The 25356-nt window shown below is 49.5% G+C and overlaps 1 protein-coding gene across 9 annotated transcripts in view; it reads left to right on the top strand.

The window, feature by feature from the left end:
• The window catches only part of LOC123768226 (uncharacterized), a 144255-nt gene that overhangs the window by 74402 nt on the left and 44497 nt on the right, over positions 1-25356 (top strand). For all 9 annotated transcript variants that reach the window (XM_045758680.2, XM_045758677.2, XM_069307047.1 and 6 more), the window contains one exon: positions 17558-17647. In XM_045758680.2, the coding sequence (XP_045614636.2) occupies positions 17558-17647 (90 nt within the window). The remainder of the gene's footprint in view (positions 1-17557; positions 17648-25356) is intronic.

Genomic DNA, 25356 nt, shown 5'->3' with positions numbered 1-25356 from the left:
GCCCTTGCATGTTAGGTGTTCCCTTCCTTGGTGTATTTGAGACAACCAAATGTTGATAGGGGTTTTTGCTGCTCGGCATTTACTCCCCCCCCTTGGGGCCGCTGGGGTTTCGTGGCCCTTGTTTGGCCAGGTGTTCATGTATAGGGAGTGGCCCAGGTGGCCAGGTCTTCTTGGTCAGATGGCCTTGGGTAGGGAGTGGTATCGTGCTGGTTGGGGCGTCAAAGCGTTATGCAGCCTGCCTACCTATGCAGTGGCCAGTTTCTATTTCCTCTGGGGACATACTTTAGCAGGGTTTTTCTTTTGTTTTTCTTGCCTGGTGGGGTCTGCCTGGTGTGGCTATCATTCCACTTATAATAATCTGGTGGCCCTTTGCTTGGACCCCGTGATTGTACACATCGCAAGGGTTTCAGTGTTTTGATCTCCCCTTTGTTAGCATTGTGTTTTAACCGGTTAGCAACACCCTGTCTGAGCTTCCCATAGGAGTCACCCTACAGGCCCTGGAAAACCCTGTTGGAGCTCGGTGGACCTATGGATGTGTCTTCCGCTTTCTAGCCTGCCTCATGCGGGTTTGAAGGTTGCTGTGTGCTCTTGTCTCAGGGTGACAGTCACTTTTTTCACCTCTGTCATGCTGCCTGTTGGTTCAACGACACCTTTGACCCAGAGTCTTCAGAGTTGTGTTCTCTGCTTGTTCTCCAGTGCTATTATGATATTACTGTTAGGGATACAGGCAGCATCCACAGTTGCATGCTAGGTTTAGGTTGCTACAACGCGCTAGGTTGGTTTCCCACCCAGATGCCCCGTGGCTGATCCGCTTTGGTTATGTAGGACCTGGAACTGGGGACGTTAATCACTTCGACTTTGATTCAGTCCGTGTTCCCTGGTCTTTCCTCTGTACCTCTTCCCTTTCCCCTGCTTCCGACTCCCAAATATCTGAGGGTTTCGGAGCAGGAGCAGAGATTAGTTGGTAATGAGAGACTGGCACCTTTGGGGGCTGCCCCATTCGGGTTGGGGACAGAGGCAATAGGTTCCTCTGGCAGAGGCTTCTGGGTTCCACCAGCAGGCCCCCTTCTTTTCAGCCTTTTCCCTGGACTCTGCCTTTTCTTCTGGGTGTAGAGGGTATTGAGGACTAGTCTTCCCCGGGTCCCAACTTGTGGGATCCTGGGGCTGGAGAGGAGTCGACCTGGGGGTCTTTGGCTCTCTTTGACCCCGCTTGGGTGTTAGTGCCCTCTTTGCAGGTCATGTGTTGCAGGAGAAGGGGGTTTTCTTACCCCCCTTCCCTGTATGAGTATGATTTGAGTTTGGCTCCTCCCTGGGTTCACTTCTGGGCTCCCTTGGGTTCCTCGGCCCCATCCTTCCGGAAGTTTTCTGCCTCTCAGTATCTCCCCGCGAGAGGTTCGGGAGGTTCTTGCTGCGTACCTCCTGTGTGACTCGGATTTTGCTTCTGTGATGGATCTATCCATATTTGAGATTGGTTATCTTGAGATGATGATTTCGGGGCTTTAGTGTCCCCGCAGCTCGGTCCTTGACCAGGCTTCCACCCCCAGGAAGCAGCCCGTGACAGCTGACTAACACCCAGGTACCTATTTTACTGCTAGATAACAGGGGCATCAGGGTGAAAGTAACTGCCCATTGTTTCTCGCCGGAGCCTGGGATCGAACCCAGGACCACAGGATCACAAGTCCAGCGTGCTGTTCCGCTCGGCCGACCGGCTCCCGACCGGTTCTTCCATGTATTGGGTGCGTTTGGTGATTCCGGAGTCTTCCTGGTTGGCAGACTGCCCTTTCTTTTCGTTGGGGACGTGGTATGGGTTTTGTCAGTCCCGCACACTTAAGTGGAGAGAAACGTCTACCGTTCTGCAGGTTTACTTGGGGGCGAGTTTGAGCACCTTAATGCGTGCTTGTTTGCCCCTGTGCTTTTTCCTGATGTTGGCCTTGTGCAGCTGTATGTGCAGGTTCCTACCCTTTCGGCATCCTTGGTTGCTGAGGATTTGCGTGTCCGGGGGGTTCCACTGGTTGATGTGGACCATTGTTCCTGGCTTCTCAACTGAAGTTACCTTCGGGGCCGCCATCGTCTGGTCGGTGTGATGATCGCTCTGTTCATTCGGTCGGCTTCTTGTAAGGGGTGTTGGCCCTTTCATGGTTCGCCCTGTTGATGGGGGGGTCTTTTCGCTCTGTTTGCTCGCGCTTGATCCCACGATTCTTGGGCGTTTTCAGCCGTGTCATCCAGCCTGTGGTGGCATTGGGCGACTCCTTCCACTTTGGGGGGTTCGGGGCTGGCGGGGCAGGCTTCTTTCCCTGCGCTTCGTCAGGTCATCTCAGAGTCGCGCTTGGGAGTGGTCGAAACGACCCCGTCCCTCAGGTGGGTTTCCCACCTGTTTCCAGTGCCGAAACAGGACTGTGCAGATCTGAGGTTCATTCTGGACCTGTCCCGTCTGCACCCATGGATTCCTTTCCTCCCTCCTTTTGGATGGGGCAAGGAATCCTCCTCCCTCCTTGCCCTCCTCCATTCGCCCCTCTGACTCTTGTCTGGCTTCTTTTGGAGCCAGGTGCCTGGATGGTGTCCCTGGACCTCAAGGACACGTATTGGCACGTTCCTGTTCATCTGGGATTCAGAGACTGGTTAGGTTTCTTGGTGGGGTGTCAGGCTTACAGCTTTTGTTGCCTTCCCTTTGGCTTGAATCTAGCACCTCGCATATTCACGCGTCTTACCCAGGTCGTGGTAACCGGGTCTGCGTCTGCTAGGGGTTCGGGGTCCAGGCCTACCTCGACGACCTGGCTGATGTGGGCTCCCAGTCGGTCCACTCGTCTGCTGATCAGAGGTGGGGTTCTTTCCCAGCTTGCCGGTTTTGGGTTGCTGGTGAACTGCAGGAAGTCCCATCTAGTTTATTCCCTGGTTCAGACCTGGCTAGGTCTTGTTTGGGACTCTCGGACCACTGGTCTAACCACCGGGTCGGGTTTGTCTTTGGCATCTGTTCTGATTCCTATGCTCCTTCCACATTTCTCGTGATCGCTGGGTCCACCCTCCAGGGGCCTTGCGTCGGTTGCTGCAGTCACTGGCTTCCTATTCGGGGTTTTCGGGGTTCATTGCCTTCACGCCTACCCGAACCCTCGGTTGATGTGTTCACGGACGCGTCGTCTCTCGGCTGAGGCTTTGTGACTAATGCTCGCCAGGCCAGCCAGGAGCAATGGGGTCTGTCCTTCCGTCAGGTTCATAGCACGGTGCGGGAGTTCGCGGCTGTTTGGTTTTCGCTTCGGAGGATTCAGGTTGTTCAGGGTTTGACCATCCAGCTCCATTCAGACTGTTCTCATGTGGTTCATTGCTTGAACCGTGGGAGGTTCTCTTCAGTCCTTGCCTCTTTGTAGCTGGTCGCTTCGAGTGGTTTGTCGGCTGGCTTCTCAGGGTTTGGCTCTCCGTGCGGTTCATATCCGGGGAGTGTCCAACGTCCTGGCAGACGGCCTGTCTTGGTTCATTCCACTGCCCACTAAATGTACTGTCGATGCCGACTCCTTCCATTGGCTCTGCCGAATGTACTGACTCCCAAATGTGGACCTCTTTGCGTCGGCGTGGTTTCAGCATCTCCCAATCTATGTGGCGCCCTTCTCCGACTGCGAGGCTGTCGCAGTGGACACCTTTTGGCAGGATTAGTCGAGGTGGGGTTACCTGTACCTCTTTGGTCCAGCTGTGCCTTTGGGTTCTGGTTTGTTTAGTCCTACGAAGGGAAAGTAGTCCTTGTGGCCCCTTGGTGGGTGGGTGGCCCATCCTTAGTTTTAGACGCTGCTTGCTCGGTGTGTGCGAACCTGGAACGTTTTCCCCGGCTCCACCTCTTTCAGTAGGTATGACCAGTTCGGTACACAGCTGGTTCTTGTCTGCTTTTTGCGCCTGGTCTTTTTGACATGGATGTATCACCATTTGTATGGTGATCAGGTAGCTTCGTTAATGGTGTCCTACCCGAGAACTTTGTCTTGGTGACAGTATGAAGTTTCCTGGCATTCTTTCTGCCATTTTCTCTCTCTATCTCTGTAGGTTGCCTTCTATTTCTGATAGGGTTATCTTGTCCTTTTTGTCTTGACTTTTTCAGGACCATCATTTGATGCTTAATACAAATGTCTCATATTGTGCAGCAATAGAGGAGCTACTCCAGTTGCGTTGGGGTGGACTGTCACTTCTGCCCCATTCCAAAAGCTATCTCATGCTTTGTTTCACCTCCGGCCTGCTCATGCACCGCCTGAGCTAGTCCCTGGTCTTTGGACTGGCTGCTCTCCTATCTTTTTGCTCCTCAGTTTGTGGTGGCCCTTCGGTTCAAGATTGTGTTTCCTAGGCCTGTTTCTGTTAGCATTTGCCTCTGGGGTTTGGGTCGGTGAGCTGCATGCTCTCCTCCAGCACAGGGGTTTCTGCTTTTTCAGTCCTAGTGGTAGGTTTGTTCGGTTGCAGCCTTCCTCTTTTCTGGCGAAGAATGAGACGGCTGCTTTCCGGAGGGGTCCTTGGGTCATTGATGCTTGGTTGATTAGGCCAGGGTGCATCATGTGTTGTGTCCTGTTTCGTCTCTCCTTCGTTATCTGCATGATTCAGCTAAGGTGGCTGGGGATGCGCTTTGGGTTGATTCAATTTCCCTCATTCCCTGTTCCTGGGCTCTGGTCTCCCAGGTCATCTGCAGGGTTACTTGGTCTAGCCAGCCTGCAATTTATCCTTGTACCCATGATGTTAGGAAGTTTGCTGCATTGGCTGCCGTGTTTGACACATGTCTTGGGCTGATATTAGAACAGGGGATTTTGGAGGTCGAACAGGATCCTGCCCACCCGTTATTTGGTTAACATTCCTGTGTTGCTTTGGATCGCAGGTTGCAGCCAGTTGTCTTGACTTCGCATTTAAGAGTTTGTGGCAGCAGCCTCTCAGGTTAGTCCCTCTTTTCCTTCTCTTTGATTATGTGGTTCCAGGGAACTGAAGGGACTCGCCACAGAAAACCAGCGTTGAATGTAATGAAACGTAATTTTCTGGGTGAGCCCCGGAGGCTCCCTGGCAACCCTCCCTCCCTCCTTTCGGCGGTTTTTCGCATTGTTTGATGCTTAGCTTCCGAACTGGAGTGCTGGGTAGCTGGCACGGGCAGGGGAGGGCTATAAAAATGAGCGGCTTGGCAGTGGAGTGTGATGTTTGCTTGTTTCCTTGAATTGGAGGAAGTTCTACCTTTCTTTTCGGTTTTTAGTTGTAATTTTCTTACCATGTGGGGTTTGTTACGCCAATCTTTCTGGGTGCCTAACCTCGGTCGATGGCAGATAAGGAAAACCCCCCCAAGCCATGGGATTTTCCAGGGCCATTGCTCCCTGCAACCCCTCTGAGGGGGCCAAGGTTCTGGCTCGGGGTCCCTGGTAGGTCGAACTCCTTAGACTAATGCCCCGATCTAATATATCATACATTAGAACGATAGCTCCAGGGAACTTCTGGGGCTTACCCAGAAAATAGCGTTTCATTACATTCAACGCTGGTTTTTTATGTTCCCCAATCAAGCAAGCTCTCACTTCTGATATTCCTTTTCAGATACATCATTCATCCATCCTTACTGCTGTTTACATACATGTACTTATCTTTTGCTAATTTATAGTCTTTGTAGGTTTGTTGACTGGGGGTATTATTGTTATAGTTTTGCTGTATTATAGTTTTGGTAGGCTTTTTGCCTAGGGGTATCATTTCCATAGTATTTATTTAGTTTTGTTTGTTGTTCACTGCTTCTCATAATCCCTTGAACTGTGGTTATATCATGTTTGGTTGTCATATGTACAAAAAATGGAGTATTGAGTGTATGAAATACTCTTTGAGTTGGTAGCCCGGTTGCTTCCATAGCCTGAGCCTGTACTGTCCACACAGGACACCATTCACTGCTAAGCTCTGCATCGTCACACCCCAGAGTAACAAAAAGCTTTACATATGGACCTACCAAATAATTGAGGCAAAAAAAAAGACAGTTGGTTTTCTATACATGTTAGTATTTTAATCCACAATCTGTAAAAAAATTGCAATAATACAAAAGAAACATCCCATACACTTGACACCCTCTTCCAAGCAATAACTGGAAGCCTATAGAATACCATTTACCACTCTGCAAACTATAGTAAGCAAATAAAAATTACCCCAGTTTGAAGGTGTCGGTACTGAACACCTTCACACAGCCAGGGAAGCCAGCAACTCACTTAATGCCCTGACCCCCCATCCCCAATATGCATGGAGAAGCAAAGACAATAAAGAAAGGGACCATGAGAAACTGAGAAACGAGTTCAGATTAGAGTGTTTCATATATTTACCTGGAGTTCACCTCCATTTGCCTCATCCCAGGCACAGGGAACAGGAGATATAACCCCTGTACTGTGCTCGGAGGTATCTCGTTTGACCAGTGGTACACTTGCCTAGAAAACTAGTTTGTTTTGAAATGAAAGCGAATGATTCAAAGCTTCTGCCGTGCACATACATAGGGCTCACATTTGCTTCCTCTGGCCTTTAGTAAACAGATGCCATCTTGGAAAAAAATTGTGGACACCTCACAATTATCCTGCGCTGTCCACAGCCGAGTGGACAGCGCTTCCGATTCGTAGTCCTCAGGTTCCGGGTTCGATCCTCGGTGGAGGCGGAAACAAATGGGTAGTTTCTTTCACCCTGATGCCCCTGTTCAATAAAGCAGTAAATAGTAACCTGGAAGTAAGACAGCTGCTACGGGCTGCTTCCTGGAGGTGTGTAACAAAAAGGAAGCCTAGTTGAGGACTGGGTGACGGGGACGCTATGCCCTGAAATCATCTCGAGACAACCTCAAGAAGATAACCCCTCCTAAGTAGGAGGGGTTATCACCTGTCCATAATCATCACCTCATTATTGAGGAGGTTATTATGGACAGTACAAGCTGCCGCAGGTCACAGCAAGAGCTTATACCAACAGCATCACTTAATGTGGATGACATAAGTAAATAACCGAGACCATTTTGTGGTGATAGTGTCATAGAAGAACCTGATTGTGATAGACAATGTACAAGGTTCATATACCAGTAAACACAATGCTGATTGTGATGGTCACAGCTTGATGCAGACAGAGGCAATGAAGGCAGCTGGAGGCAGACACAGCAATGGTTTCATGCATCTGTACATCATAAAATGTGACCATATTCCTTTAGAAAATATACTTATGGAAAAGGATTCATAGTCTTGATTTTGTGACAGAAATCTGATAATAATAGCAGTGGTTGTGGTTAAATTTAGCGATGTACATAATATATTACAGGCATTTCTGGGGTGAACTGATAGGTGCTATATTAGTTTGGGGCCATTAGTCACAGGAGTTCTTAAGCTTATCAGGAACCACAAGTCAAAATCTGGTCTCTGAGAGGCGCAGGGAGCATTGGTGTATGAGCACTTTACATTTAAAATACTGTATGTCATATTCTGCCATCGACCGGGAGGATACCCAAAAACAGGCAAACCAAAACAAACAACTAATCAGTAAATTGTTGCCCACAGCCAAAAAAAAGCAAAGAAACTCTTGCCAAAAGAAAAAGAAACTATCAAGCCCTGTCCTCAACTAGTATTCCCACTCATTAGCATAACCCCCCCCCCCAAGTTTTGTTTGAGTTCGGTTTCTCTTACACTACTCGGGTGTGTTTCAAGGTTCCGGTGTCTTCCTGGCTGGCAGCCTGCCTCGACGACTAGTTGGTGTGGGCTCCCAGCCCACACCAACCCACTCCCTCAGCTTCTCTGCTAGCCAGGATCTGGTTCTTTCCCAGTTTACCAGGTTCAGGTTCCTGTTGAACTGGCAAAGTCCCAGTTGATTTCGTCCCAGGTTCGGACTTGACTGGGCCTCGTTTGGGATTCTAGGACTGCATCTGTCTCTCCCTCCTGCATCTCTGCTCATTCTGCTGTCCTGCCTTCAGCCGTTTGTGAAGTGGTCACTCACCAGTTGCTCAAGTAGCTGTGTGGGGAAGAAGAGCTTGAGCTCACTTGAGCTGAAGAAATCGTGAGAGGAGGGCATGCTCCGTTTGAGCCCCTGGTGAAGAAGAACCCCTGTTTGACATACCTTCAGGGGAACCTTAATTTTACTCTTCTAGTTTATCCATTGGGCAAGATTTGGCCTCGGAAGCTGTTCCAGTATCTTCGGAGCCGCCTCTTTCGCTGCATTCAAGACCGTTGGGTTGGCACCCCAGTGCCCTTACGTTGGTTGCTGCATCACCGACTTCCTCTTTGGATTTTTTGGGGTTCAGTGACATGGCACCTTCCCCGTCCCTCGCTCGATGTGTTCACGAATGCCTCGTCTCTCAGTTGGAGTTTTGTGATCCGGTGCTTTGATCTGGCTCCATTTGGACTGCTTCCCTATGGTTTATTGTCTCAATTGTGGGGGGGGGTTATTTTTGGTCCTTGGCTCTTTGGAGCTCGTCACTTTTGGTAGCTCTTCTGCTGAGTTCTCGAGGTTAAACTCTGCGCTCTTCACTTTCGAGGCATGTCCAACGTTCTTGAGAATGGCTTGTCATTTTTCGTTCCTCTTTCCATGGGGTGGACGGTCGACGCTGCATCCTTCCTTTTGGCTTTGCTGGACATATGGGCACCTGGAGATGGACCTCTTGATGTCGGCATGGTATTGGCGTTTCCTGTTGTACGTGGCGCCGTTCCCCCACAAAGAAGCCGTCACGGAAGATGCTTTTCAGTAGGACTGGTCGAGGTGGGGATTCCTGTACTTGGTTCCTCCCTGGTACAGCTGTTGCTCCAGGTTCTGGCTCACTTAGAATCCTATCTGGGGAGGGTGGTTCTCCTGGCTCCATGGTGCCCAGCCCAGCCTTGGTTTTAGATGCTGCTTGCTCTGTGTCCGAACCTGGGCGTCTTTCCATAGCTCCACCTATACCAGCAGTTCGGGCCAGTGAGGTACCTTGCTGATTTGCTCTGCTGCTCCGCACTTCGCGTCTGGTCATTCTGGTGTGAGTGTATTTCCATATCTATGGTAATCAGGTGACTTCATTGACGGTGTCCCACCTGAAGTCTTCTTCCAGGAGACGGTATGAAGTTTCTTGGCGATCTTTCTGTCAGTTCCTTTCTCTTCGAGGCTTTTCGTCGATCTTGGACTAGATTGTTTTGTCCTTTCTATCGTGGCTTTTTCTGGATAGGCATCTCATGCCGAATACTGTCGAATTGTATCATGCAGCATTAGTGGAGCTGCTTCAGCTTGCGTTCGGGGTGGATGTTACTCCTGCTCCGTTCCACAAGTTTTCATGTGCGTTTTTTCACCTCCGGCTTGCTCATGCATTGCCTGAGCCGTCCTTGTCTTTGGGCCAGGTTCTTTCTTTTCTTTCTTCTCATTTTGTGGTGGCCTCTTCGGTTGGTGATTGTTTTCAGAGGGCCTTGTTCTTGTTGGCCTTGGCCTCAGGAACATTGTGGTGCTTTGGCACCGGAGGAGAGCATAGAGGTTTTGTTCCTGTGGTCCATTTGGTCGTTTTGTTCAGTTGCAGCCGTCTCCCTCTTTTCTGGGAAAGAATGAAACGGCAGGCTTCTGAAGGGGTCCAGTAGTGGTGGATGCTTGGTTGGTTAGGCCGAGAGTGCATAAAGTGCTATGCCCGGTGGCGGCCTTATGCCGCTACCTGCAGGCCAAGGGTTATGTAACAGTAGATGCTATTTGGGTGGATCCAGTTTCCCGGGTTCCCTGTTCCTGGGCTCGTATGTCTCGTGCAGTCCAGTGTCATTAACCCTTGTGCTGCTAAGGGCTATTTGGCCATTGTCACCCACAGGTGCATAACAAAAAAAAAAAAAAAAAAAAAAAGTCTTCTAAACCTGTTAATTTGTTCCCTGATCACGGAAAAATTAATAAAAAAAATCGTGTGGCATATTTTGCCTGATATAGAGCGGGGAAGTCTGGTAAAAAAGAGGCGCTGACTCAGCGTGTGCCCGAGGTGGTCTGCTCAGCCCCAGCTGTCAGGCAGGAGTGGCCATAAAGAGAATTACCTAATTATTTCAATGTCAGCATTGAATGTAATGAAATGTCTTTCTGGTAGGGCCTCAGTGGCTACATGGACCCTCCCCTCACTACCAGGTGTGTTGGTTCATTTTCTTTTCTGTGGGCAGCCCGTTGGCTCCCTGGAGCTATCGGACTGATACTAGCTACATTAGTCTGGGGCTTCAGTCATATGGAGATCTTATGCCTACCGGGAACCACGAGCCAGAATCTGGTTCCCTCAGACAGGCAAAGGGAGCAATGGCCTATGAAAACTTCACTCTTTGAGAGTATATTCATGTCTGCCATCAAGTGTGGTTAGGCACCCAGAAAGGTAGGTGCCCCAAAACAGACCCCAGCTGGTTGAAAATTGCAATCCAAGACCAAACAGAGCTCAAGAACTTCCCCCAAGAAAAACAAGGTAACGAGCAAATCGTCATTAACCCAATGCTCTGCTCGTTTGCACGGCGCCTCGCCCCACTGAGCCAGCCGTTGGGCCATCGGTTCGTCGACTGGAGCCGGCTGGGGCTGACGTCTACTCTGGTCTCGATTTCCTGTCGGGATTTTACCCCTGTGGTTGTGCCTGCTGTGTGTTGGAGCATTGGCCAGGAATACCAGTACTTCAGGCTGCATGTGCTGAGAATTATCTTCCCTATGTGCCCAGTAAGTACTTCCCTTGGGTCTCAGGGTTATCTTCCCTGGGACTTTTGAGTTCTAACTTCCGTAGGGGTTTCTATCACTTGGCATGCCTTGCCCTTGGGGACAGCGGGGGTCTTGGTGCTTTCGTTTGGCCCTGGGTAGGTAGTATTTGTAGCAGGTTGGGGTTGACGGTGCTGCACAGCTCGTATACAAGCGGCGGCCATCTCTATCTCTGGCATCCAGTTGTTGTGGTGCAATTTCGGGGTTTCTTTTCATTCTTTTCAGCTTTTTTTTTTTTTTTTCCTGCCTAGTGGAGGGATGCCTGACTTTCCATTAGGTATGCCTAGGTCAAGTTTGGTGGTCCTCCACTCGGCCCATGAGGTTGCTCCCTTCACAGGGGTCAGTTTGCCCGGTAAATAGATGGGATTCAGTCAGCTTTGCAGCACCAGTGACTGGGCTTCCCATAGGGACACCTCCCCCTGCGGGCCCTGGAAACCCCCTTCAGGGCTCGGATGACTATGGATCTGTCTTGCGAGTTTGAAGGTTGCTCGTTGCCCTTGTCTCAGGGTGACGATCATCTGTTATTCCTCCGTCATGCTGCTTGTTTGGTCATTAACACCTTTGACCCGAAGTTGTGCGAGACTTGTTCCCTACTCGCTCTCCAATTTACTCTTTCTTCTAAAGGAGATCTTAGGAGTCAAACATCTGTCGCATTGCATAGTGGGTTTTTATTGTTGCAATGCACTAGGTTGGTCGCCTGCTCGAATGCCCCGTTTTGGTTTTGAGAACCTGGAGGCATTGGTCGCTTCAACCTTGGTTCTGTCTGTGCCCTCAAGTCCTTCCTGGTTGGCATGGTATGTCCTGCTTCTTCCAATCCCCCCCTTCCCCCTTGCTGCTGGCTCCCAAACGTCTGAGGGGTTTCAAAGTCGGGGCAGGGTTTAGTTGGGAATGAGACTCGGGCAGCCCTGGGGGCTGCCCCATTTGATGCGGGGGATGAAGGCCTTTGAGCCTGATCCTTCTGCAGAGGCTTTTGGGTCTTCCCAGCAGACCCCCTTCCCCTTCTTTGCTGCCTTCCCTTGGGCTCTGCCTTTTCTACAAGGGTGTAGGGCATGGATGCCAGCTCTGTCCCGGGGTCTCTGTTGGGGGTTCCCGCAGCTTTGGGGGGAGCCTGTTTTCCCCAGCTTGGGTCTTTGGGCCTTCTGGGCCCAGAAGGCCCGTTTGTGACATTCACCTCAGCTCTGCCTCTTGCATTCCCTTTCTTTCCTCCTCTTCCTCTCTTTGTTCCAGGGTGTGTTCTCTTTTGGTTCTGGGGCTGCTGTTGGTGCTCAGTTGCCCCTGGTGTCCCTTTGTGGGGTTCTGTTCATCTTGAGTTGTCCCTTTTTCCTACTCTGTCTTGTCTGCATTGGCACATATGCCATTCTTTTTCTCTTCCTTTGGAGGTTTAGGATTTTGGGGTTCTTTTCACACACACACACACACACACCCCCCCCCCCCCCCCAACCTTTTGTACGTGTTGTTTGCTTTCCAGTCCATTCCTCGGGGTGCCACTTTTGCTCTGTATTCTTGGGTCTGTTCTTGGTTACACTGCAGCTGCTGCTCGACTTTGCCTTGTTCTTTCTTCATGGCATCCTCCCCTGTCTGTTCCCCTGGGAACTTTTGGGTGATGATCTTGTCTCACGGTCTTGTGTTTCTTGACTGTGGTTCAGGGGTAATTTTCTTTGGGGAACTGATTTTGGGCCCAGTGCCCATGTCCTGTATGTTCTTCCAGCTACCAAGCCTTCGGCCCTCGGTTTCCTGTCCGTTTTCTGCCTGATTTAGCAATTGGGCTTTTTATCAGATCGTGCTTTGCACTTCATTCTTGTATTCTTTTTTTTTTTTGACACCTGTTGATGCTTTACATTTCCATAGTGCATTTTCTGCCAGCAAATGTGGTAGGGTTTCTCCCTGGGTTAGTTTTCGGGTGCCCTGGGGTTCCTAAGATTCATCTTTTTGGTGGGGTTTTCCTCTTGGATTCTTTTGGGGGGTTTGGGAGGCCCTTGGCGCATGTCTCGGGTGTCACACGGTTTCGACTCTGGGTTGGTTCCGGTTTTCCGGTTGCTCCGGCTGCAGTCCCGACTTCGGCTGTTCCTAAGAGGGTCCCTGGTCACTCGGCAGTTGCTCAAGCAGCTGTCCGGAAGTTTGAACTTCGTTGTGCTGGTCTACCCGCTGGGTCGGGTTTGGCTTCAGCTTCGGCATTTGTTCTTGTTCCTTCGGGGCCGTCCTGTCCGCCGCTCTCGTTTTTGCTGGGTTCGTCTTCCGGGGACTTTGCATCGGTTGCTGCGTCTCTGAGCTCCTCTTCAGGTTTTTCGGGGTTCGGTGCCTTGGCACCTTCCGGAACACTCGGAAAATTTTACGGACGCCTCTTCTCTCGGCTGGGGCTTTGTGACCAGTGCTCACCAAGCTCGCCAGGGGTGGTGGGCTTCGTCGGGCTCACAGCACAGTGCAGGAGTTTGTGGCAGATTCGGCTTGCTTGAGGCTCTATGATCCGGCTCCATTCGGACTGCCCCGGTGGTTCATTGCCCGAGCCACGGGGATCTCTTCGGTTCTTGGCTCTTTGGGGATGGTCGCTTCGAGTGGCTCTTATGCTGAGTTCTCGGGGTTTAGCTCTCCGTGTTCATTCCTCTGTCCATGGAACAGATGGTCAACGCCAACTTCCTCCGTTGACTTTGCTGGATGTGGACCTCTTCATGTCAGCGTGGTCGAGGCATCTCCCAGTACCTCGGGTTACGAGCTCAATTTGTTCGGAAAATTTGATTCGAGATACGAGTTTGTTCATACGCGTATGGCTGACCTAGCGCGTGGTGGCATGGCGATCATGCCTCAGTTTACCAGTGCCTCGCACCCAGTGACTATCCCAGCTGAATTCTTCACAAGAATTTACAGTTTTTTGTCGGATTTCTGGCCATTTGAGCATTAACCCTTACACTGCTCAGGGGTCCTTGGGACATTTACACCCCTGTGCGCAAGAAAAAAAAAATTAAAAATTTTTTTTTCGTCTTCTAAACATGTTAATTTGTGTCCCCTGAGCACGGAAAAAAATAAAAAAAAAATCGTAGGTGACATATTTTGGGCGCAATTGACCGAGGAAGTCTGGCAAAAAGTGGGCGTTGACAGAGCGGTCGTCAGACCCGGTCAACGTCACCCGCGTTGACAGATGGGAGTTGCCACAAAGATATTATTACCTAATTGTTTCAATGTCTCCGATTGATTTTTTCTTAGTTTTTTTGCAGTAATATTATTCAATAGTGTGTATTGTAATATATTTATATAATAAAAGTGGTTAATAATCGCTATACTCAAAAGTATGATGTGCATATTAGTGATTCAATTATTATGTTTATAAAACTATAAACAAATAGTTTTGCTGCTATTACACTCTATACACAGGTTATATATAAGTATTGGCATGTTTTGGTCACCATAACGAACCACTAAGTTGGTACTGAGAGTCGAAAAGCAACGAGGAGTTACCGCAACACACCAGCCAGCCACTCGCTGCCACTCCCTCAACACACGCACTAAACTTTCTCCCCCAACAATACCATTTGTGGTGTTATTACACTATATACAGACGTTATATATAAGTATGTATATATTTTGTTCACCACAACTGTACAGCTAAGCTGATATAGTTAGTTCAGGCACTAAGAGTCGTCGCTATACACAGATGGCGGCTGGCGGCTCCCTCACTCTTTCAAGGTCACACACACTAAACTTTCTCCCCCAACAATACCTTTTGCAGTGTTATTACCCTATATACACATATTATATATAAATATCTACATGTTTTATGCACCGTAACTGTACACCTAAGCTTGTAGAGTGCCCAAAGAGCATAGTGGCCACCCTCTAAACAGCTAGACAAATCGTGCAGACGTCACCTCCGTCACCCATATGGCTCCTCCCAGCATAATCCTTTTGCTGTTATTACACTAATACACACATTATATATAAGTATCTACATTTGTGTTAACCATAGAGAACCACTGACCTGGTATGGTGAGTGCAAACAATAACAGGTGGCCACACAGTCAGTAAACGATGCTGTCTCCCTCCGTCTCTCAGCATCACTCCTCCCACAGCGCTAATTATTACAACAATCCTGCTATTATCACAACCCTGGTTATTTATATCACAGTCATTGGTCATCTGTAATATTGTCATCGCTAAATAATAACAATTATATATTTATTTTGACATTTTTCGGCGATGCTGTGGTCACAAGCTGAACATCAATGCTGTTCGCTCATGCTGCGTGCGCCGGCCTTGGTTGCTCCAACAGTACTGTGCCTCTCACACCTGAGAATATTGCCCACGAATATTGAATATTTTTTTAAAATGGCATCTGTTTACAAGAGCCCTGAGGAAGCTACTGTGAACCCCGTGTAGCCGCGGGCCATTTGAATCAGGCCTGGCACCCTATGGCATATATATACGCCATGCGCACCATGGGACATGTTACTCAGGGCGTTTATATACGCCATGCGCAGTTTAAGGGTTAAAGTTGTTATATATCATGCCATGGTTCCCAAGAAAGTCAGTGGTAAGGTTCAAGGCAAGAAATCACACGTGAGGTTATCTTGAGATGATTTCGGGGGTTTTTAGTGTTCCCGCGGCCCGGTCCTCGACCAGGCCTCCACCCCCAGGAAGCAGCCCGTGACAGCTGACTAACACCCAGGTACCTATTTTACTGCTAGGTAACAGGGACATAGGGTGAAAGAAACTCTGCCCATTGTTTCTCGCCGGCGCCTGGGATCGAACCCAGGACCACAGGATCACAAATCCAGCGTGCTGTCCGCTCGGCCGACCGGCTCCCCGTGAGAATGACCATAGAGGAAAAACAAGAGATCATTTGTAACCATGAAAATGGTACTCGTGTTGTTGAACTAGCTAGGCAGTACAGTACAACAAATCTTCAGGGGAGGAAGAGGAGGCAGTAGAGAATGTCCCCTTCCTCATTAATTAAGAAAATGTGTGCAGTATGGGAAGGACTGTAAAGTTTTGCTGAAAAGAATCACCCAGATAAAGTTGTAGTAGGCCGTTGCATTGATCTTTTTAATGACAATGTGATGCCTCACTACAGACAAGTGTTGCAAAGAAGGGAAAAACAATCTTCAATGGAACGTTTCCTTATGAGAAAAGTGAGAAAATCGAGCAGTGAGCCACAACCAGGACCTAGTGGCATGCAGGCAAAACGTGCCAGAGTGAACTCCAGAGAAATCTTCACTGCCTGATGTTATAGGAACAGGACTTCCCTTCCAAACAGTAACATCTCTCCTCCACCCTCCTCCTCACCATCTTCCATATGCTAACAGGAATCATCAGCAAGGGTAAGTAATAACTTAAACATACTTTTGTAGTGAAGATTTGGGTGAATTAGTATAAAATTTACTTTTGAAGAGAAGTTTTTGGGGAGTCGGGAACGGATTAATTCATTTCCCATTATTTCTTATGGGGAAATTTGCTTCGGTTTACGAATTTTCGGGTTACGAACCGTCTCCAGGAACGGATTAAATTCTTAAACCGAGGTACCCCTGTATATGTTGGCATCCTTCCCCGACTGCAAAGCCATTGCAGTCGACGCTTTTCAGCAAGACTGGTCGAGTACCTCTACCCTCCCAGTCCAGCTGTTGCTCCAGGCTCTGGCTCAGCAGGAGGCCGTTGCTGCTGAGCCAGAGCCTGGAGGCTCTGGGAAGGTTTCTTCCCAGAAGAAGGGTTCTTCTTCTGGCCCTATGGTGGCTGGCCCAGCTTTGGTTTCAGGAGCTGCTTGCTCAGTGTCTGAACCCGGGACATTTTCTGCTGCTCCGGAAATGATGTTTGGGGGTGGGGGGGCCTTCCCAGGGAGAGTCGGGTTGATGACGATTTGCTTGTTGCCTAGTTTTTCTTTGGGGGGGAGTTCTTGGAATGAAATTTTCTTCCATTTGGGGTCTGTTTTGGGGCACCAACTTTTCTGGGTGCTTAACCCTGATTGATGTCAGATATGAATATACTGTACTCTCATATTGGAATTTCCATAGGCCATTTCTTCCTTCGCCTCCCTGAAGGAACCAGGTTCTGGCTCATGGTTCCCGGTAGGCATAAGAACTCCATATGACTGAAGTCCCAAACTAATATAGCTAATATCGGTCCGATAGCCTCCGGAGCTCGCCTAGAAAATGGCGTTTCATTACATTCAATGCTGGGTTTTTTTATTTGCCTTTTTTATTTATTATTATGTACAAGAGTTCTTACATTCTTGTACAGCCACTAACACGCATAACATTTTGAGCTAGTCGTTAATCCTAATTTTCCCCTGAATATGACCCATTAATTGTTTAACAACCAGGTACCCATTCACTGCTGGGTGAAAAAGGCTACAGCTAAGGATTGGCACCCAGTAAATCCTCCCCGACCAGGATACGAATGCAGGCCAATGCGTTCGCAAAGCTCCAGGCGAGTGTTTTACCACTGCGCCACGGGGACTGCTAAATTGTTCAGCTTGTAACTGAGGATTGATGATGATAGGAGCCGGCAGCTTCTGTGGTGTTGCCACCTGGTAATGATCGGCTGTTAATATGGAGGGAAAATGACCTGACATCTGGGTGGATCATTTGCAAAGTCATTTGCTGCTTTGTTTACTTTCTTTTGAATCTTTCAGTTATCAGTTTTGCTTCAGTTCTTTTCTGGGAGTTTGTTTCTTCAGTGAGGGGATGTCTTAAGTCTCGTGCTGCCTGCACTTCTGTGTCAGGTTTTGGCCTCTGGTCTCTGGTAGGCTATTAATGGACTCTTAGGGCTGATATGACTTGTGTGCAAATTACCTAATTGTACTCGCCTAGTAATTATGGAGCTATCTCAGTGTGGCTAGTTAGGAGGCACCGAAGCTCCCCAAAAAATAAGCATTTCATTACATTCAACATTTGTTTTTTTATATTAATACGTTGTGTATCTTTTTCAGTCCAAGAAATCCTGAAGGATTGACATCGTTATGGGTCGGCAATGTTTTACCAGAAGTTACGGAAAATTTGCTTAGCCAGTTGTTTTCAAAGTAAGTTTAATTACCAATGATGTAGTGAAGTGTTCTTTTTTCATCTTTAGAAGAGGTCAGATATTAATAGGTGCAGTATTGCAAGCTATTAATTTTTAATAAAAGAGGTCAGTGTTCAAGAGTTAAAATATCCTTCATTATAGCTTTCCCTAATATCTCAAATTTTAAAGATATTGTACAGTATTCGTATCTTGGAATGAAATTGGAATGTTATTGAACTGAGAATAAGAATGTATACAGTACTGTGCCTGTTAGGAAAAAGTCAATACTGTACTGTGATTAAATTTTTACCACAATGTAAGAAATTACTAGTTCACATATATAACTTTAATATTAAAATTGCTGAATGGTATCCAATTTACATACTTTTAGTTAACAAATATCTGTCCTGATATTGGGGAAAATGAATTAAAATATTAAATATTTGTATTCAGAGATATATGTATATATATTTTGATTTGGTGTGTTTTCTGAGGGGGGAGCCCCTTTGGCTTCCTGGAGCTTATCCAGGCTGATGTGCTAATGTCAGACTTTGGCATCAGTCATGTGTATGGAGTTCTATGGCCTACCGGGGACCACGAGCCAAAACCTGGCTCGTGGTCCAGGTTCAGAGAGGCAAGGGGAGCAATGGCCTATAGAAACCCCCGTATGGTTGAAAGCATTCTATGTCTGCCATCGACTGGGTCAGGCACCCAGAAAGGTAAGTGTCCCAAAACAAACCCCTATTCTGGTGAAAATTGCTACCAAAAGCCAAACAAGTGGACAGAACTCCCCAAAAAGAAACGAGCATGATGTCGCACGTTGCTGCACCGCTGTCTGCGCAGCTCCCCCCTCCCTGAGAGGGGGAAGGGGGAGCCCCAGACCCTTGCACTGGCTATCCACCATCAGTTCTAAGGCTGATGCTAGAGGCAGAGGTTGTGTGCTCTGGCTCCGGTGTTGTTCAGCACTGTGCTTAGAGTGTGGTGGCTGTCTTCCAGGGGTTCGAGAGCCAGGAGTTACTCTTCAGTACTCAGGCTGCATGCGCCTAGGGTTCCTTTCCCTAGGTACCCTGTAAGTACTGCCCTTGGGGCTTGGGGTTACCTTTCACAAGTTCCTTGGGTCCTGCCTCTGCTGCGCTGTTTAACAGCTCGGTTTTTCGGCCGCCCTTTGGGTGCTTGGGTAATTACCTAAGTGTAATTACCTAAGTGTAGTTGCAGGATGAGAGCTACGCTCATGGTGTCCCGTCTTCCCAGCACTCTGTCATATAACGCTTTGAAACTACTGACGGTCTTGGCCTCCACCACCACCTCACCTAACTTGTTCCAACCGTCTACCACTCTATTTGCGAAAGTGAATTTTCTTATATTTCTTCGGCATCTGTGCCGAAGAAATATAAGAAAATTCAAAACGAAAAAGGGTGTTTTGTCTCCCTTGCTTACCTTAGGGTAAAAGGCAGTTTGCACTGGTAAGGGGGCGCAGGGTGCTGCACAGCCTGTTTTCACCATTCATAGCGGCCGGCTCTGTTCCTTGGGGTACATTGTCCTCTTGCAGGGTTTCCTTTTTGTTTTTGTTTGTGCCTTGTGGGGGGAGTCTGCCTTGCTTGCCCCTTGGTGCCCAGCCTAATATGGTGTTCTTCTGGTGGTGACCTCTGCTAGGTTCCCGTGAGTGTACACATCCCGGAGGTTGAGCTTTAGAAAGTTGTTTGGTAGTTTTTGAGTGCCGGTTAGCAGTAACCTGCCTGGGATTTCCTGAGCGTGAGTTCCGTCTCGGGACCCTGGGAAACCCCTTGGGGACGCGCGAGTCCGATGGATATGACCCAGGGAGTCCACCCCCCCCCCCCCTCGCTTCGTGCGTGTTCGAGGGTTGCTCAGTCCCCTTGTCTCAGGTGACCCTCACGGTTTATGCCTCAGTCATGCTGCCTGTTGGGTCGGTGACACTTTCGACTCGGAGTCCTGCGAGTTCTGTTGCTTGCTGGTGGCTCAGTTTACCCAGTCTAATGATGATCTACGGGTACAGGCGGCGCAGGCGCTGCATGAGCGCTTTAGGTTGTTGCAACGTGCTCGGTTGGTTGCTCACCCGGATACCCCGGGACTGCCCCATTTTGCTTATAGGGACCCGGACTTGGGGGTGGGGGTCACTTCAACCTCGGTTCAGTCTGCACCCCTCGTCCTTCCCCTGTTGTGGTTCATTCTGCCCCCCCCCCCCCCTCCCCTGCTTCCGGCCCCGAAACGTGTGAGGGTTTTGGAGTCTGACCTTTGCGGCTTACCTCCTGCGTGACTCGGATTATGTCTCGGTGATGGATCCGTCGTCTTTCAGGTTTGGAACTTCGTTCCCTTTCTGGGTCTGTTAGGAAGTTCCAGAGTCGTCCTGGCAGGCGGACTGTCCTGTGTTTGCCTTGGAGGCTTGGCATTCCTTCTGTCGTTCCCGCATGCTTGAGTGGAGCGAGGCGTCGACGGTGGTTCAGGTTTTCCTGGGAGGCGACTTTGAGTTCCTCAATGAGTGCTTGTTTCCCCCTGCCCTTTCCCGGGATGTTGGCATCGTGCCGCTCCATGTGCAGATTCCCTACCTTTCGGCTATGCAAGTTGCTGAGGACTCGCGCACTGGGGGCCTCTTGGCTTTGGCCTTGCGTTTCTTTTCCTGGAGCTGTCTTCAAACTGGCTTGAGGAGGATGTGGGGACGCTTGGGGCCGTTCTTGGGTCCGGTGCCTTGGGCTCGGCGGCTCGTTCGTCGGCTGCCTTGTTGAAGCTCTTTGCCCCGATCTTGCGGGATGTGGTTTCACTGTTTTATGCTTCCCGGCACGCATGATGGCAGGCGGTTCTTCCCGCCTCCTTGGAATTGGCCTGGCCTAGCTCTTAGGATGTCTTTGCCATTTTGTCCTCTGCTTTTTGAGGGATTCTGCTGTGGCGCAGTATATACAGGCTGCTTCGGCTACTTGTCACTCTATGTCTGACTTGTTGGTTCTCTTGGGGGTCCCCGGGGGGGGGGGAACCTTCCCAGAGGAGTCGTGCCAGGGCTCGGGGTTCCTCACATCGAGGTCGGCCACAGGTGCCAGTTTCGGGTCCGGTGCCGCCTTCGAACCTGCCTTCGTCTGGTCGGCACGGTGTTCGCTCTGTGCGAGGTTCTGAATCTTGTAAGAGACACTGGTCCTTTCACGGTTCGCCCCATTGACGAGACGATGGGGGGAGGCTTGCGCTGTTCGCTCATGCCTGGTCCCATGATTTGTGGGCGTTTCAGGGCGTTTCTTTCGGCCTGAGGTGGTGTTGGGTCGCCCCTCCTCCTTTGGGGGGTTCGGGGCTGGCAGGGCAGGCCTCTTCTGCGCTCCGTCGAGTCGTCTTTGAGTGGGTTCACTTGGGCGTGGTTGAAATGACGACGTCCCTCAGATGGGTCTCCTATCTGTTCCCAGTGTCGAAACGGGACTGTGCAGACCTGAGGTTCACTCTGGACTTGTCCCGTCTGAACCCCTGGGTTCATTGCCCCTCCTTCCGGATGACTACGCTGTCCCAGGTTCGGCTCCTATTGAAGCCGGGCTCTTGGATGGTGTCCCTGGACTTACGGGATGCTTATTGGCACATCCCGATTTATCCGGGGTTCAGGGACTGGCTCGGTTTTGTTGTAGGGCATCAGGGTTACCACTTTCGTTGTCTTCTTTTTGGGTTGAATCTGGCACCTTGCGTGTTCACATGCCTTACGCAGGTCGTTGTGGCGCGGCTGCATCTCATAGGTGTTCGGGTGTTGGCCTACCTTGACAACTGGCTGGTTTGGGCTCCCAGCCGGTCCTCTTGTCTGCTAGCCAGGGACTTGGTTCTTTCCCAGTTTGCTGGGTTCGGGTTCTTGATGAAGTGAAGGAAGTCCCATCTGGTTCCCTCCCAGGTTCGGACATGGCTGGGTCTTGTGTGGGACTCTCGGACCGCTTCCTTGTCTCTTCCTCCGGAGTTTCCCCATTTCTTCCTCCGGAGAAATCACAATAGCGTGATGCATCAAATGAACAAAACCACAAGGGCCATGACAAGGTTCGAACCCTCGCCCTTGTGGATTTGTTCATTTGATACATCATGCTGTTATGATTTCTGTGTGTAATGAAATAAGGATGAAGAGGTAGAACATTCTATTGACATAGCTCGGGTTATCTTGAGATGATTTCGGGGCTTTTTAGTGTCCCCGTGGCCCAATCCTCGACCAGGCCTCCACCCCCAGGAAGCAGCCCGTGACAGCTGACTAACACCCAGGTACCTATTTTACTGCTAGGTAACAGGGGCATAGGTGAAAGAAACTCTGCCCATTGTTTCTCGCCGGCGCCTTCGATCGAACCCAGGACCACAGGATCACAAGTCCAGCGTGCTGTCCGCTCGGCCAACCGGGTGCATGGGGGAATTGCGTAAAACCCTGGTTTGTGTCTCGGATAGACTGCAGGAACCGTTGGTAAATCGGAATGATTTCCCAGTTGCGATTCTTTTACCATGTCGTAGCTCAGTCAATTATGGCAGCGTCTGGGATCCTCTCGGACATAGGTTCGAACCCTCGTCATGGCCCTTGCGGATTTGTTCATTTAATGAGACTGCTGCTTTCTGGAGGGGTCCTTGGGTTGTTGATGCTTGGTTGATTAAGCCAGGGGTGCATCGTGTTTTGTGTCCGGTTGCGGTCCACGGCTTCTGTGTCCGGGAATGTGCTTTGGGTTGATCTGGTTTCCCTTCTTCCCTGTTCGCAGGTGCGAGTTTCCCAGGTTGGCAGCAGGATTATTAAGGCTAGCCAACCTGCGGTCTATCCCCGTGCCCATGACGTTTGCAAGTTTGCTGCTCTTGCCGCCGTCTTTGGCAACATGTCCTGGGCTGACTTTCGGGCGCGGGGATTTTGGCTGTTGAACAGCATCCTGGCTGCTCGTTATATCGTGAACATTCCTGGGCCTAGTCTGGCCTGTGTTGCTTTGGGTCGGCGGTTCCAGCCAGTTGTATCGACTTCGAGTTCAGGAGTGAGCAGCGACTGCCTCCCGGGTAAGTCCCACTACTTTCCTCTGTGGGTAGTAGCTCCAGGGAGCCAAAGGGGCTTTCCCCAGGAAACCAGCGTTGAATGTAATGAAACGCCATTTTCTAGATGAGACCCGGAGGCTCCCCGGCACCCCTCCCTCCCTTCCCCTGGTCGGCGTTTTTTTTTTTTTTTCGCGTTTTTGATGTCCAGCCTCAGAACTGATGGTGGATAGCTGTCATGGGGATCTGGGGGCTCTCCCTTCCCCCTCCCGGGGAGGGGAAAGCTGTGCAGACAGCGGCGTGGCGACATGTGACGTCATACTTGTTTGATAGTTTGTTTTTGGGGAGTTCTATCCACTTGTTCGGCTTTTGGAAGCAATTTTTAACCAGAATAGGGGTTTGTTTTGGGACGCTTGCTTTTTTGGGTGCTGACCAGGTCGATGGCAGACACAGAATGCTTCCAACCACACGGGTTTCTATAGGCCGTTGCTCCCCATGCCTCTCTGAGGGGGGCCAGGTTCTGACTCATGGCCCCTGGTAGGCCCATAGAACTCCATACACATGACTGATGCCAAAGTCTGACATTAGCATATCAGCCTGGATAAGCTCCGGGAGCCTCCGGGTCTCACCCAGAAAATAGCGTTTCATTATATTCAACGCTGGTTTTTTATACTAATTGTTAGGTAATTAGCCTCATTTGGTAAAGTTGAAAAGGGTTCGGTACTACAGTACTTCAGTCTACATGCCAATATCAGTTCTTAGTACTGAAAGATATATGGCTTGGTGAAGAGTTCTAGGTACGGAAAGAGAGATGGCTTGGTGGAGAGTTCTGTATGAGCATGTAAGCACTAGGTTAAGAAATATAAAGCGTAGTGTGGCAACACGTTAAAGTTCATGTAATTAAAAGTGTATTCTTTAAATGGCATTATCTTCACATAGGTGCAGGGGAATGAGTAACAATTCACCACCCCACTGGGAAAAGCATCCAGAAAGTCAACGAAGCTTTATAGACATTGAGGATGTCTATAAAGATCGAGGATTCACCTATGGTGCATACTTAACCTTCAAGGAATGAACAGCATCATTCTTTGTCTGACCTTCTGCATGACCACTTTTGCCCAAGTTCACACAGGGTCATTATGGCCTGGATACATCTCTTAAGGTTTATTGTCCTGGCATACCATGACAACTGGCTGGTGTCGACTTCAGGTCAGTACGTGTGCCAGCTGGCCTGGGATCTGGCTCTTCCCAGCTCGCCGTGTTTAGGTTGCTGATGAACTGGAGGAAGTTCTAGTTAGTTCTTTACCAGGTTCAAACTTGGCTGGGCTGGGTTTTTCTGCTGGGCAGAGTCTGACTCTGGGCATTATACTGGTTTCTCAGGTTCCACCTACTTTGGCATTCCCATGCCTATCAGGTTCAGGCCCCACCTGCCCTTCATCAGCTCTTGCTTTGCCAACTTCATCTTGAGGCTTTTCAGGGTTCAGTTTCATTGCTCCATCCACCCCCATCACTCAGTGTGTTTATGGATGGCTCAGCACTGGGTTGGAGCTTCATGAAAAGGCTGCCCATGGTTGAGGATGCACAGTATGCTGTGTGAATTTGCAGCTGTATAGCATGAGGAGGATTTGGCATCCTTTGGGCTCCACCTTCAATAGCACTCCGGTGGTTCATTGCCTGAACAGAGATGATCGCTTCGGTCCATTGCTCTAGAGTTGGATGCTTCAGTTAGCTTGGTTTCTGGATTCTCAGTGTTTAGTTCTTTGTGCAGTTCATGTGTGGGGTGTGTCCAACATTCTCACAGACTGGTTATCTTACTTCCATCCCATTTCTACAGAGTAGACCATCGATGATGCATCGTTCCCTTGGCTCTGCAAGACATTTGGCAGGTGGAACAGACCTAAAATATAAGAGCTATGAGTAGAGGTTAAGTGCATTAATATGTAAAAGCTAATTTTGTACTGTAAATAGGAGTAGAGGCGATATGATCACCTGTAAAATACAAAGGAACCTCGGTTAACGAATTTAATTCGTTCCGGCACTGAGCTCGTTTTGCGAAACTAATTTCCCCATTTAAAATAATTTAAATACAATTAATCCGTTTCACCCCCGAAAAACATCAATGAGAATTTTTATAATGTAATTATAATACATGTAATTATTATAAATGTTTTGTTTTACTGTTTTCAATTGTAGTTTATCTTATGAAGAATCGTTGCTGGCTTGAGGGAGACGATGGAGGGAGGAGGAGGAGGCGAGGGGTTATGGTGTGGAAGGAGAATCCACCTCTTGAGTCAGGCAGGCTGGGCTCTCTTGTGAATTTGGGGGGATGGAAGTAGCAGGGAGGATGCGGGATGGGGGGATGGCGGTAGCAGGGAGGATGCGGGATGGGGGGATGGAGGTAACGTGGAAGGTGCGGGATGGAGGTAGTGCGGAGGGTGACCAGCTCTGTCAACCATCTCACTACTGCCTGCCTGCACACACTGCTGCCCGCCTCTCCACCCACTTTGCTACCCATCTCTCTAACATCCATCCATCTATCCAGTCCACCTCCACCATCCATCCAGTCCACCTCCACCATCCATCCAACTATCCAGTCCCCCCCCCTCTATCCATCCATCCATCCAGTTCCCCCTCCACCATCCATCTAGTCCCCCCCTCCCATCCATCTAGTCTCCCCTCCACCATCCATCTAGTCCCCCCTCCACCATCCATCGAGTCCCCTCCACACTTTATGTAGGGCATACGTAAATCTGTGTATCTATGTATTTA

Source organism: Procambarus clarkii, chromosome 59 (genome assembly GCF_040958095.1).
Source record: "Procambarus clarkii isolate CNS0578487 chromosome 59, FALCON_Pclarkii_2.0, whole genome shotgun sequence".
In the NCBI taxonomy this organism is placed as follows: Eukaryota; Metazoa; Arthropoda; class Malacostraca; order Decapoda; family Cambaridae; genus Procambarus; species Procambarus clarkii.
The sequence above is the reverse complement of the archived record's forward strand: the minus strand, read 5'-3'. Positions and strand labels throughout refer to the sequence as shown.